The sequence below is a fragment of the Blennius ocellaris genome (genome assembly GCF_963422515.1).
Source record: "Blennius ocellaris genome assembly, chromosome: 2".
NCBI classification, from domain to species: Eukaryota; Metazoa; Chordata; class Actinopteri; order Blenniiformes; family Blenniidae; genus Blennius; species Blennius ocellaris.
In genome coordinates, this window is record NC_137651.1 from 18,666,866 (window position 1) to 18,681,651 (window position 14,786).

At 44.5% G+C, this 14,786-nt stretch overlaps 1 protein-coding gene across 2 annotated transcripts; it reads left to right on the top strand.

The window, feature by feature from the left end:
* The first annotated feature begins 1,003 nt into the window (after positions 1 to 1,003).
* On the top strand, positions 1,004 to 14,745 carry sidt2 (SID1 transmembrane family, member 2). Of its 2 annotated transcripts, XM_080508210.1 has the most exons (26): positions 1,004 to 1,764; positions 1,848 to 1,969; positions 4,363 to 4,527; positions 4,630 to 4,675; positions 5,128 to 5,229; positions 5,475 to 5,558; positions 5,672 to 5,837; positions 6,065 to 6,158; positions 6,459 to 6,517; positions 6,795 to 6,821; positions 8,019 to 8,057; positions 8,147 to 8,224; positions 8,738 to 8,853; positions 9,421 to 9,494; positions 9,681 to 9,747; positions 9,833 to 9,906; positions 9,999 to 10,122; positions 10,253 to 10,370; positions 11,114 to 11,250; positions 11,395 to 11,503; positions 12,311 to 12,387; positions 12,521 to 12,567; positions 12,646 to 12,751; positions 12,840 to 12,950; positions 13,034 to 13,147; positions 13,993 to 14,745. In XM_080508210.1, exons 1-26 carry the CDS (start codon positions 1,516 to 1,518, stop codon positions 14,053 to 14,055), a joined length of 2,568 nt encoding a protein of 855 aa, XP_080364336.1. In that variant the 5' UTR covers positions 1,004 to 1,515; the 3' UTR covers positions 14,056 to 14,745. The 2 variants fall into 2 exon arrangements, with proteins under 2 accessions (XP_080364336.1, XP_080364337.1); XM_080508211.1 differs by lacking the exon at positions 6,795 to 6,821.
* Positions 14,746 to 14,786: the final 41 nt, after the last annotated feature.

The window sequence follows — 14,786 nt, forward strand, 5'->3', positions numbered from 1 at the left end:
GTCTCTTCTGGGCTTTCTATACTTGAAGGGAGATGTTTAGGTGAGGTTGGCTGAGACGCGGACACTGGAGCGCTCTACCTTCTTGAAGGACAAAAGTTCAGTGTGCTACGATCTTCTGAGGTTTAGTGGCAATTCCTCAATCTTTACGGTGCTCAAGATACTATCTAGTCAAAAGCTGCCATTGTTTTTTTTATCCTACAATGGTGGTAGGACCCTTGAATCACAATATGGTGTTATTAGATGGCTGCTGGGTGCAATGACTTTTAAGAGGAATTTTAGGAAACCTGGTACACAATGCAAAGATAACAGAAAAATTAAAGACAATTTGGGTTCCAAATGTAAATATTTTGGCCATCAAATGTAAATATGAATACAGTCTAGCCCCGGGGTCTCCAAGCATTTCAATCAAGAAATATAGTTTTGCACTCAGCTAATCAAATATCTCTTTCAAACTGAACATAAAATACACCCATAGACTTTCATATTGTTGTAAACAAGTCAGAACTTTAGCTTACGTTGCTTTGATCAGCTTAAAAAAAACAACCTATGAACAGAACAGACTTGAGTATATGTCCGTCCACATTAAGTGAAACAGAAAGGAGATTCAAGTTTTATATTCATTGCTTTGTATTGTTTGTCTTGCAACAAACTCAAAACAAGAACCATGTGCTTATTTAAACATTCTAAATTATTTTCTGTATTAATATGAATGCTTTCACACAATTTCTGCCAAAAACAGTTTTACAGCCGGGCAATACCAAGTTAAATTAAAAATTAAAAAAAGCTCAATTTTGCACCAACGTGTTTCTTAAATCTGCCTTTTGTATAAGTTTCAGCAGGATAGATCAGTTTTGGACAAGTTTAAAAGATGCTTTCTTAATCAAAAATCACAGTCGCCGGAGAAGTGGAGCGCGCTAACGTGACGTCATGACGTCGTACGTGGGTTTGTTTATTGCCTACGCGTGGAGGGGGCGCTCGGCTCGCGACTCGGGTCTGTAAACAGTCTCTCCTCTGAACGGCAGCCCTCCCTCACCATGCAGCAGCGCCGCGAATATAGGCCACGTCAACACCTCGATTGGGACGGAATTTAAAACAGACCACCTATTAATATATGCGGTCACCGTCCGCGAAGCTGGAAGCGAAATCCGCGGTTGAAAACATGGAGCTGCTTCGCCTCCGTACGAGACGACGATGCTAATGCTGCTAGCACGGCTGGTAAACAGCCTGTCGGACTTCAGCGGTCCAGAGCAGGACTCCACCGCCGCCTGGTTTGTTTTTGGACGCACGGCGAATGTTTGCGGATCCCCGACAGAACAAATGACAGCTCTATCTCGGAAGTAAAACATCTCGCCGTGTCGCTTCCAGTTCGCAGCTGTCGTGCCGTGGAAGTACCTTCCGCAGTAATACCAATGTAACTGTTTCGAATGGGGTGGAGTTTGCTTAGAGTGTTTTTGCCTTGCGGGCTGTGAGACTTTCGGTGTCGTTTACTGGTTGAGGAAGACGGTGTCAGCCAAAATGGTGTTGAGGAGCTGCTGGAAGTCTCGACATAAAAACACGTCTGGATGCTCCCCTGGTTGGATCCGACCGGGACTCGCCGCCCTGCTCTGGTTATGTGTGACCCAGTTATTGTACTGCAGGGGGGTCGTGGGGGAGACGACCAACGTGGTCCAGAAAGACGCAGAGTTCGATGTCACCTACAATGGCACGGTCACAAGTGAAAACCAAACCATCTACGCTTTCAATCACACGATCTCCAGGAACAAGGTGAGTGAGACGACTTGTCATCCTATAGATCTACCAGATGACATAATGTCTCATCGAGTCATGCTGATCTCTTCCTCTTCCAGACTGAGGGGGTCAGGGTGACTGTGGACGTGTTGTCACAGAATCTGAAGAGTCCGATCCTATTTGTGGTGCGACAGCAGCAAGCAGTACTCTCTTTCCAAGTCCCTTTAATTCTCAGAGGCCTGTGAGTAGCACCATTTTCACACCCATTAACCTGGAACACTCACACGTTTTAAAACGAGACTCTCATCAAATTATATTTTGGACATTCAGTCCGGCTTCTGTCTTTCTACTTTTTTTGTGAGAGATGCTCGGCATCACCCTAGAAAGTCTTCACTGCTACTAAGCACGAGTGTTTTGTTCTGCATGTTGGTCATATGCGATGAGTGTGGAGGACACTGTAAAGCACACAGTGATGGGTGTTTTCTGGTCAATGTGTGACACATTTCCACGCTGGAATTCAGTTGGAATTTGATCCGCATACTCCTCCATGTAAAATGGAGCAAACTGGTCGTACTCACACCAAGGTGGATTTTATGACACTATTTTGATAGTCATCATATTAAGTTGTACGATATCAGTAAAGCAAACCTCCTCATTGCACTGTAATCATGGGTTTCTCCACCTCAGTTTGTTTTACTGGGCCTTTCTGGATACCGTCATGTCTCACTGCATTGTACACAAAGATATGATCCAGGGTTCTTCTGAGAACGCGTCCGTCTGCTTTCTCTCAGATGGTGAACATTGGGGACGTCGGGTCATAAGACACTTTGTAAATACTCCGTGCATGTCATGGAGTTACGCAGTTGCTGTTTGAAAGCTTTGGGTAAAGCTCATGAATCGCGGCTGTTGCATATCATAGACTGTACTGAAGGTACTCATCTTTTGTGACTTGACTTAATCAGGTGCATTTAATGACGAGTCAGCAGTTTGGCTGTTTATTAGCTATTGGCCAACAGCCCATCTGTGATGAAATCTGCGTATCCCACATTCCCCATGCATGCATGGAGGAGCGCTGTGGTTGTGCAACAGCAGAACCATGTGCAGTCCCGTGGCTCAGCGTGTCTTAGGATATCACTAACACACATTGGACTTTAACTTCCTTCCCTTAGGTTCACCATTACTGAAAATCACCTTTCTTGTACTCTCCAAAATGAAGTCACTTCTGTTTTCCGAAGGTTTCTGTGTCACGCCGTGTTGAAATCATACGTCTTTCTGGTTTCACGTCACTCAAAGTTTGACACGTTGGGTTTTTCTCACCAAGAGAATGTTTGTTTTTCAGCTGCTAAATAATTCACCGCATTCCCATCTTCTTCCGATTCACCTTCTCTGTAAACACATAAAAAAATAAAAACAGTGATCTCACTAAACGAGGTGAGCAGAAGTTAAATCGTAGACATGAACATATCCATTCCAGGGACATTTCCAGTTTGTGTTCTTGTTCTTTTTGTCTCACCTTGAAAAGATTCTGTTGAAAGAGCCCAAATAATGTTGTGCTCCACTATTGCCATTGTCTGCTTCACTTCCAGCCATGAACTAGTTCTCCCTGTCGCAGTCATCCAATGCGTTCTCATGGATTTCTCTCTTATCTGGCTCGTGTTGTCTTTCATATTTTTTTTCAGATTTTTACAATCTGATCTATATGTCATTTTCAAGTGAATGCACTTTTTTGTGTGCGTGCGGCTTTCTGTGTCTACTGCTTCGTTGTTGGGAAGTCATGCAAATCAAAAAGTAATAATCTATGTAATTAATAATGTCAGCCTCGACTAATGTCAACAAAGAGTTTTTGAACAAAATGGCATGAATATTTGTTGTTATTATGACTTCATTTATACAATGCTTGATAGCATTGTGCTTTACAATCAATAACAACAACAAAAGCTGATCAAAAGTAATTCCCAGTAACTCCACACCAGGAAGGGCTCGGTCACCCCTGGTGTCAGGTTGTTGGTTTGGCGCTGCTGAAAGGAAACTACCAGACGATCTTGGGCGGCAAAACAGACTCATAAAGGTTCAAGTTCTCATAAATGAGGACATTTCTCTCTGATAAAGGAAGTGATTAATGCTCAAAATCTGTCGTGGTGTGATGTGGTCAGTTGTTCTGGTTTGTGTTGAAAGCCTGTCTGCAGCATTGCAGCTGCAACCAGAGGAATGGAAATTGTAGTAGTCTAATCTCGAAGATGAAAGAAAAGAAAAATGCACGTATGACCTTTTCTAAATGAGCACAACCAGGAAATGAACAGATCTTTTGTAAAACGTTCAGTTGTGGAAAAACAGGTCTGCATTGATGGGCTAACTGTTGAGAGAAGGAAGGCCGAAGTCAAGCGTCATCCTACTGATTTTACATTTTTTTTTAATGGCTTCAAGACCATGAGGAAGCAGGTGAAGTTTGGGTCTTGGGGCAGGTGTTGTGCGTTGGAATTGTAAAGTACAAATACATTAAAAAAAAAAAGGTCTTATAAATAAAAGAGCTACCCCAAGTCAGGTTATCTTTTAAGAAATAAATGCAAATCACAGTTTACTCTGAGGTTTTTTGAGGTGAAGCTGTTGTTTACTCCGGTGTCTCTCTCTCTCCAGCTACCAGAGGAAATACCCTTACAATCACGTCGGTCGGACTCTGTGCCAGCCTCCGACCCGGGCTGCTTCGGAAACCCAGCACTTCTTCATCGACGTGTCCACCCTGTCCAGCCAGGGCACCAACTACCAGCTCCGAGTCAGTCGCGTTGAACGTTTCACTCTGCAGTGAGTTGCCCCCGTGCATTCACCATTCGTTTTCGATCCCTTGTTTCGTTTTAATAAGCAACTTTGATTGACGTTTCTGATCCTCCCGGAACTTGATTACAGGACAGACAAGAAATTCAGCTTCACTGCGTCACCGTCTCAACCCCAGGTAAACATCTCTGATGCAACGGATTTGTGTGTTCGGGCCAAAGATTGTCTCGCAGGGGTTCAGGCAGAGAAAGAGAAAGGGTGGGGGTGCAGGACGCACATGAAATAAGCTGAGGAAGGAAGGGGGGGGGGGTGCATGAATTAAGGGGATTTCAAAGTTTGCACAGTTGTTCAGCATGTCGTAACATTTATTTTTCCCTGGGAAGTTTACTTTTTGATTACACAGCAGCCCACCTTCCTTGTTTTTTGGCGTTATTTTATTTCTTCATGCCTATAATCCATCAAGTCAGCCATGGTCTCTGCTTAACATTTCATTCGATTGTCTCCGAGTCTGGGAAATCGGCTTGTCCGGCTATTACAAAACAATCTTGAGCTCTCTTCCGACGTCCTCTCACGACTCCATTCCTGACTGGCACCCTCCTCTCTCCGTCTCTCTCTCCTTTTGTCTCTCAGTACTTCAAGTATGTCTTTCCGGACGGGGTGGATACTGTGGTCGTCAAGGTCAACTCAGCCATGAACTTCCCCTGCTCAGTTATGTCTATCCAGGACATCCAGGTACAGCGTGTGGGCGGGTTCCCCTTGTTTCACACACGCTGAGGATAAATGTGGTTTTCTCTGCATTCAAACCAGACTGCCGCTTGTCCTCAAGTGGCCCCCTGCCCCGTCTTTGCGGCCAATGGGCACCTGCATTCATGCCCCACACGGGGGCGGCACAAACATCACTGCAGTGCATTACTTGAAGTTGAAATAAAAGTCGCTTCAGTAATGCGCTGAGGTGGTTTGTTCTCTGTTCGTTTCAGTGTCCGGTGTATGACCTTGACAACAACGTGGCCTTCATTGGGATGTACCAGACCATGACCAAGAAAGGGGCCATCACGGTGCAGGTAGCTTCACGCGGACCATATTTGTCGTCACGGGACGTAAAAGCTCAGCGCAGGTCCGTGGGATTGGTGTCATGCTCCCCCTATTTCTTTTTGTGCCGCTCGCCGTCATCCAGAGAAAAGATTTTCCCAGCAACAGTTTCTACGTGGTGGTGGTGGTAAAAACGGAGGACGAGGCGTGCGGAGGTCCGCTGCGCTTCTACCCGCTGCGGCCGGATGAGCTCATCGACGCAGGCAACCGCAGCAAGGTCCTCGACGTGGTCGTCTCTCCCGCCATCAACTGTGAGTCACCACGACGCGTCCGGGTGCAATTGCTTCAAAGATGATGACAATCAAACTCTTGACCTATAATTAAAATCAGTTCGACGTTCGCCTCCCGTTCTGTGAGCTTTTGTTTCCGGCCTCGAAACTGTCCCGAGTCATCCTGTAAGACTGATGACGTGCGTGATGTCGGTGTCTTATTGCACTGTGTCGGATGGACGTTCTGGTAAACATATTTTCCTCCACAGCGGAGGTGTATGTGATGGGCATGCTGTTCTGTCTGGCCATCTTCCTCTCTTTCTACTTGCTGACCTTGCTGGTCGCCTGTCTGGAAAACAAGCGGTGAGATTTTTTTTAATGATCATCTCATATGTGTATCCCCTACACCAAACACACGCAGGCTTCTGTCACTGCAGAGAGAATAATGTTCTTAGTGGGGGGGGTTTTTTGTGAAGTGAGAAACAGATTTCCTTGTATTGTGATGCAGCATCACTGTCAAACTTCATGTTCTCACTCGTTATTGTTCCCCGTGCAGAGGAGGAAGTGCAAACTCTCAACGAAGAATGAGGAACTGCAACAACAACAACTCTATTCTGAATACAAATGATGCTCATTAGCATCTCTTCTGCTCCGTTTCTGCAGGATGAAGAAGAGGAGAGAGGTGTTTGAGGATCCTGCTGACACGTCGCCCGCTGAGACAGGTAACCCAGCAACTAGCTGTGGTGGGTTGGCCCATCAGGGGCAACACGGAGGGTGTGTGGACCGCACCATTTCCACAAAAAAAAAAAAAAAAAAAGGAAGAACGAACAACCAATGTGTTTTAGTAAATGCTACAGTACATGGGATATAAACTTTAATTACTGTGCAGTATAATAACAATTTTCCTTTTTGTGATTTTTAACATTTGTATACTTAACGTGTGTGTGTCTGTGTGTCTCTCTTTCTGTCTCTCTCTCCTAATGCTAATGTGTGGCTCAGCCTCTCTGCTTGGGAAGAACAGCGATGGTATAACGACACAGATCCCCCTCTTGTGCGCTTGCTGCCCTCACTCACCCTGTCTGCAGACGCTCTGAATGCATCACTGTGCACGCTTTTGATTTTCCTGACATCCAAACAACATCCACAAAAAGAAAGACGAGACTTTACGCTCTGCAGTGCCTTTTTGGCCGAGTGATAACAGTCAAATCAGCACCAGTCCAAGACTGCTGTTATGTTGACATGTTTGGCTGAAGAGGCACATCGGCTTTTTGTAGTCTTTCCCTGCAATACTAACAGCATGGGCACGTGAACGTGTACTGCAGCGGTAAACGTACCTCTCTGTGTGCATCTGGTTCTCTTCACTGCAGTGTTTGTTGTCCTGAAGTGACCTGAAACCAGGAGAAACCTGCAGCTTTGAAAGCGTTCACAGATCTCCACATCAAATCGTTCATGTTTTGTTCTGGTTTACTTTTTGGTGTCTGTAGTGTGTAGGTGACTCCCTGCATGTCGTGTGGTGTTTTCTCCCCATACCTTTACGGACCCACACATAGTTTGTAGTGTTGAAAAGGACCTTTTATGCTTCTCTACATTTATCTTCACTGAGCAGCTGCAGCATTCGACAAACCTGTACTTTGTACACCGAAGTTCTGTATGTTTACAAAAACGCACCAAAAAAAAACAACAAATAGGGGCATATTTATTTTTGTGATATTTTAATAAAATTTTATTATATTCCATTTGTAAAAAAAAAAGTGAATAATACATGAATGTATATTGATAAATATGATTCGAAAAGGTTGGAAGGTGCCACAATTTCAGCAATATAATGTGCTATTTTGTAGAAATGTCTATGTATATACTCTGTATAAAGCCAGATGACGCTAAAGCTCCATAAAAGTGAAGTCAAAACGTCTTGACGTGTCAGAGTATCTCACCCCAAACTTTGTTTTTTTGTCATGGTCATTGTCATTTTGTACTATTCCTTAAAAAAAAAAAAACATCACTGCCGCCACTGACTGAAAAGGCTTGGCCTGACTCGTGTACATGTGAAGATGTAGTCTTCAGACTTTATAACGGTCCATGCTTCAGTGTGCAGAATTGTGCCTGATTTTAAAAAGTGAGCATGATGGGTCCTCTTGGATACTAACAAGTAGTCCCTGCTGTTTGTGAAACATGTTTAGTCCTCTTGAGATTATTGACACGTCTCTGTTCTCATGTCAACAGGCAAGACTCCAGCCTCTCCGTATGAGTACGGCTCATTTGGTGAGTTGGTGATCCGAGTTTAGTTTTTTTGCTGACGTTTTCCTTTTGATTCGTGACAAAGCTGTCGAGCGAAATGTGCTCTTCTCCAGCTGACAACGGCAGCACATTGAGTTCGGAGGCCATCACTGACAGCGCCACTTCCACCGACAACAACTATGGATACATGGGTAAGAACGCACGGCGGCCGGGGTCGCCTCCACTCCATCCCTGTCATAGTCGACCCTGTGTGCCACGGCTCGTCTCCGCAGCCTGGCTCTGCAGGCGCACCTCACTGGTTTCCTGTATCTCTTTATCCATCAGGACAGGAGCCTTTCAAACGTCGACCAATCCTCAATCACCTTCACCACATAGCCATCCGCATCGGTGACACACTGCCCCATAATTGGCCTCATCATCTCCCAATTGACCTCAAACTAATCAGCACTCTGTGAATCACACATGAATTAAAACTCGGATGCCTGAAGGGTTGCAAATTTGTCCATGAGGAAAGATTAATAACGGGACGACTAAAGCAACGATAATTCTCCTAATTTATTACGTGCAATTTCTGAATGCTGAAAATCGGTTCTTGAAGGTGTGATCAACTTGAAGGACCTGTACATCTTTTTACTGTTTTGAACGCCGTTAATGTGAATCCAGGCAGCTAAGAGCCTCTCTCCTCTCCCCGCTCCATCCGTCAGAGCGTTCCCTGGACAGCGTTGGACGGAGTCGCCACGAATCTCTGAGCTCTGTGGAGGAGGACGACTACGACACTCTGGATGACATCAACTCGGACAAAAACATCGTCCGCACCAAGGTGGCGTCTTTTACTCAGTACACATCGTTTGGAACACAGTGTGGCAGTTAACATCATCTCACATTCAGCAAAACTCAACAATATCTATTTATTTACTCCAACTGCTGCATCCTGACATATTTGACGAATTGATGTTGAATTAATCTCATTTGGTTCCCAGAGTGTCCATAGATGATTTCATACCTTGTGAATGTTTTAAACTCTTTGTATGAGTTTGTTTATTGTTTTGTTTTGTTACTGCTGTAAGCCCCATTTTTTTAACCCACAATAATCAATCAAAATTCATCAAACCTCAGCAATGTTTGTGCATGCTTGTAATACCAATATCCCTACAAGTTCAACGCAATTTCTCTACATTTTGTCTGCGATGCATATCACATCATAACTGCGAAGATCAGAGAGGAGCAATAAATGGTTTCCTTATATTTTAAAACAAAAGTGCGAGGAGATTATTTCATTATTGCACTCGTGTGACTTTGTTGGATATTTTCCTCCAAATTGTGTTTCTGGAGAATAAAGTTCAAGTCCACCCACAGTCGTCATGATGATAAACTCTTCTTCTTGCAGAAATTTCTGTGCGTGTCAGATCTGGCCCGCAAAGACAAGAGAATCCTCAGCAAGAAATACCAGATCTACTTCTGGTGAGCACGCCGCTTCCACTAACTAACACAACTGTCACCGTGTAACTCTCTGTACCTCCTGATCCAGGCTTATAGTCCACAACCTGTTTCTTCCTGTGGCTCTGTCGGTGTTACACTGTAGAAAGCAGATGAATGATTTAAAAAAATAAATGTCCCTAAAAGTCTGATTGTCTCTCCTCCCTAAAGGAACATTGCTACGATTGCTGTGTTCTACGCGCTGCCAGTCATCCAGCTGGTCATCACCTACCAGACGGTGCGATGGGTTTAGTAATCTCAACATTGATCCACGATAAAAGCCACCTGCACGCAGCCCTGACGTCTCAATCTCTGTTCTCCAGGTCGTGAACGTGACAGGAAACCAGGACATCTGCTACTACAACTTCCTGTGCGCCCACCCGCTCGGCGCTCTCAGGTGCTCGCTCGGCGTGTGTTTAACGTGTCACAGATGTGTGTGTGTGTGTGTAAGTGCGTCATGGTAACCATGAGCTGGTCCTCTGGACACAGTGCGTTCAACAACATCCTCAGTAACGTGGGCTACGTGATGCTCGGACTCCTCTTCCTCCTCATCGTTCTCAAGAGAGACATCGTCCACAACCGGGCCATGGTGCGCAACGAGCTCAACGCGCTGGTGAGGCACACGTCGTGTCCATGATTTCAGTTAGAACTGTACTGGTGGACAGCGGGTACAGATATTTCATGTTGCAAGTTATGGACACGGTGAGGTCATTTCTTTGTTTGTTTGGTTTTTTTTCTCTCAGGAGTGCGGCATCCCGAAGCACTTTGGTCTGTTTTACGCGATGGGAACTGCTCTGATGATGGAAGGCCTGCTGAGTGCCTGTTATCACGTGTGCCCAAACTACACCAACTTCCAGTTTGGTACGACCACCTGTTGCCTCCCTGTACTTACCCCGACTTCACATGGACGCTGTAGCTTTGCAAGTTTAAACTTAAAACAACATCATCTGATTGATTTGCAGTCGTGACAGATACTCCTCAGTAACGCTTCAACTAGTTTCAGGGAACAAAAAATGGAAGAGTGAAGTCTTAAAGAAAAAAGCTAAAAATGTCAAATTTGGTGATTGAGACAAAGGTACAAAATCACAATATGGGTTCATCTTAAAACCAAAGAGTATCGCTGAAAATTCAATAGTTTTGGGAGCTATTTTCTATTCATATAAATTTCAAGTTTTGATTGTGATAATTATGGCATTGTGTTGAAAAGACTTCTGATCCGGTGAAATCTGCCATGAGATACTGTAATTTGAGGACCTGTTTGGTCAAATGAAAGACAATAAAGTCAAACAATGTTTGAGCTATTAAAGCTCACATTTAAAAAATAAAATTCCTCAAATATGTCAAAGCTTGGATTCGATCAATTGAAATCTTTTGATGCAACGTTAAAGTAAATGTTATATGTTCCTTCTGGAAGATTTCTCTGATTTCTTTTCAATCCACTGACAGTAGGTTGATGTGTCTGGTTGCAGTCCGTGACAATGGCGTTTTACACACAAAAGGTTGTGAGACGTTACTGCAGAAATACCCAGTAAATGCGGCGTGTAGCTTCTTGTCGCCAACCTGCAGCGGCAGTGTCAAAATGTGCGTTTTCCTTCTCCCTTCAGACACCTCCTTCATGTACATGATTGCCGGCCTGTGTATGTTGAAGCTGTATCAGAAGAGACACCCGGACATCAACGCGAGTGCGTACACTGCCTACGCCTGCCTGGCCGGAGTTATTTTCTTCTCTGTGCTGGGAGTGGTACGTACGCTAAACCCTTAAAAAAAAAATATAACAAACCTCGACAACATTGAGTTGAACATTTTGTCCCTCTGTAATTTGGACTCTTGGAAAATGAGTGTGCCCTGGTGGAGTAAAAAAAAAGGTCTTGATGTGATTTTTCAGGTGTTTGGGAAAGGAAACACCGTGTTCTGGATCGTTTTCTCAGTGATCCACATCCTGGCCACGCTCCTCCTCAGCACGCAGCTCTACTACATGGGCCGCTGGAGGCTCGGTAAGATCACGTGACACAACACGCAGTTCAACAGAAAGAAATTAGAAGCGGCTCAAATTCACTTTTTTTTCCTGGAGAAGCGTGGATCTACGTGCATATTTAGATTTCAGTCATAACGTTTTATCTATTTCACGTAGAGTGTGACTTAAAGGTCAACATTTGAAATACAAGTCATTCTCTCTACAATAGGAATGTATGAGATTAATGACAGATAATGTAAAGAAAACTACTTCTAATCTGTCTTCGATTTGTCTTGTCTCAATAAAACGGTAATTTAAAGTCATTTCAATTGTTCAGATTTATTTGAAATCCTAATTTTCCTTCTATTATCCCAGGCACCAGTAATCTATTAGTTTTTAGAACTCGTTCATTCTTATTCTGGCCTTTGGTCCATGTGTAGAAAGTATTGAGAAGCAACATCACCACGTCCTTCAGGCTGATCAATGTTTTTCGCAGGTATAGAGAGAAGAAAGTAGTGTGTCGTAAAGGAGTAGCTGTTCAGGCTTTACTTCACATATTAGCTGTCCTGTATGGATTTTTCAGCGTTATTGAGTTGTGTGTGTGATCGCGCTAAATGAGGAGCTGAAGAACCAAATCGGTTTGAACAGATCAGACATCAGACACTGTTTTAACAGGTTTTAATGTGCATATTCTCGACCAATTCTTAACTAATTATTTTCATATAGATAGGAGTGCAAATAAAGAATTGATCCACTAATGAAATGTAGAGACTTGGGAAATGTCTTTCTTGTTTCAAATCGTTTGAACTGCACTTGGTGTGTTCGTGTCTGTGTGTCCATGTGGCAGATGCTGGAGTCCTGCGCAGGATGGTGTACATCGTCTACACAGACTGCATCAGGCAGTGCAGCGGACCCATGTACATTGTGAGTAAAGAACAGGGCACCAGTATATCGTACAGCCTCAATCCAAACTGCAGCCCAGAATACTCTGCACTTACCCAGCCAGCTCCGCGTACAATAATCCCTCCATCCTTCATCGTCCGTTTCTCCCCGTTAGGACCGTATGGTTCTGCTCGTGATGGGAAACATCGTCAACTGGTCTCTGTGAGTAGCCGCAGTGTGATTCCTGTACAGAGCAGAAAGCCGCAGTGGTGACGGATTGTTGTCGCGTCTTCTCCCCAGGGCGGCTTACGGCCTCATCGAGAGACCCAACGACTTCGCCTCCTACCTGCTGGCCATCGCCATCTGCAACCTGCTGCTCTACTTTGCCTTTTACATCATAATGAAGGTGAGGCATAGAGCAGCACGGGTCCTCGGAGAGAAGCAGAAACGTTTCGTGCGCCTAAAGCGGTTTGTGTGTGTGTGTGTGTGTTTAGTTGCGAAGTGGCGAGAGAATCAAGTGTCTGCCGCTGGTGTGTATCCTCTTCACTGCTGTGGTGTGGGGCTTCGCGCTGTATTTCTTCTTCCAGGGTCTCAGCACCTGGCAGGTCAGTAGCACACACACACACACACACACACACCTTTTACACTTGTGTCATCTGACTTTGTGGGATTCTTTGTGCTGCCACAGAAAACTCCGGCAGAGTCCCGCGAGCACAACAGGGACTGCATCGTGCTGTCGTTCTTTGACGACCACGACATCTGGCACTTCCTCTCCTCCATCGCCATGTTTGGCTCCTTCCTGGTAATGAAATGAGTTCAGACGTGCCGATAGTTTCCTCAAATATTACCACTAGGGGGAGCTCAGGTGCCAGCCACAGTTTGAAAGTCAAAGGTCCGAACTCGGATAAATGTTCGGAAAAAATTTTTTTTTCTTCTTTGCAAAAACACCGAAGTGGATACACCTCGAAGAAATGTCCTAAACTATCACATCTGACCTCCTCTGGCAGCGATACAGTTATTTAGATTTTTGTAGTTGTGGTTGGATACATTCGCCATGACTCCACAGTTTGCAGATTTCTGTGTGCGTACAGTTTTTTTAAAGTACATTAAGAGGCTTCATTGTCAACCAAATTAGAAATCATGAACAAATGCACAGGCATTAACATTAAATACTTAAGCGGTTGTATTTATACTCGTCAACATTAAACTTTAAGGTCACGGTTTGCCTCATATCTCAACAAATTAAACTGGGATTATTGTCTTATTCCACTGAAGTCGACGAGATCAGAGCGTTTCTCTCCCATCGGAAACAGCTGATGGTGTATTGGCGTCATTTAAGGTTGAAACCATTTCTCAGAGTTCAATAAATAATTACTGTCCTTTTCTGCAAGTAATATTGCAGAATCCACTGGGTACTTGAGTCAGCTCATAAAAGAAAAGAAAAAAAGTCAATGGGTTTAAATATTTAATGATGAGTCGTAATGATTTCTATGTTATTCAGTTGGGATCAATAAAAGCTCTCTGAGCCAAACCAGAAAAGACTTTGACCGTCTTAAATAATTAAATTGTGACATTTTTAAGTATAAAACTGTTGTTAGGGAAGGAATCTGAATTGTGAAAACTGAGCCCTCACTCTCTCTCTCTCAGGTCCTCCTCACCATGGACGACGACCTCGACACAGTCCAGAGAGACAAGATCTACGTCTTCTAGGTGTATCTGACCTCCCGGGAGGAGCTCGTCCTCCTCCTCCTCTGCCTTATCGCTCTTCTCTCTCTCTCTCGCTCTCTCTTTTTCCCTCTGTGGTTCTTTGGAAGGAAAAGAAAAGCACAGCTGGTAGTGATGCGACTCCTCCCGCTGCCTTTCGCAGCCGGGTGGAGTGAAAGTGGCAGCGGCGGCCCGCACGGACACTGACGTGCCAATCAAGAGCTGGATCGAGCGACGCTGAAGTGTTTCTGTCCTCTCGCTGCCATCATCGGTTTACTCACTGCTGACGGCGAAGATAAAAAAATGTTCAATTTAACTTATTTTTTAATGTGCGCGTCCACGTCGGACCTGCGAGGCCAACGGTGTATTTTGGAAATACTGTTTATATGCCGAGTGTGAGTGAGTGAGTGTGTGCGCGCCTGCATTTGTACAGGTGCGTGTGTGTGTGTTTACAAGTACGTGAATCCTGTCCAGTCTGTCGGCGGCCTTCAATGTTTGAATCATGTCACATACTGTGCTCTGATCGGCCGGAGCCATCCGTCCTTCTTTCTCGAGAATATCGATGATTGTATTTACTTCTCGACTGCCCTCAAGTATGACTGCGAAGGTACTTTTTCTTTTCACTGTACGGGGGGGGAAAAAAACAACCATCGTCAATCGTTGCAACGGGCGGTTACTGAATAAAGGTTTCCTTTTCACAAATGTGGCGGTTCTAGTTCTGTGCAGTGAAAACACAC

Excerpts from the sequence above, each read along its gene's own strand:
- sidt2 (XM_080508210.1), top strand. The coding sequence starts at position 1,516 with ATGGTGTTGAGGAGCTGCTGGAAGTCTCGACATAAAAACACGTCTGGA. Across the intron at positions 9,748-9,832 it reads TGGTCATCACCTACCAGACG|GTCGTGAACGTGACAGGAAA; the intron begins GTGCGATGGGTT and ends TCTGTTCTCCAG. Across the intron at positions 12,568-12,645 it reads AACATCGTCAACTGGTCTCT|GGCGGCTTACGGCCTCATCG; the intron begins GTGAGTAGCCGC and ends TCTTCTCCCCAG.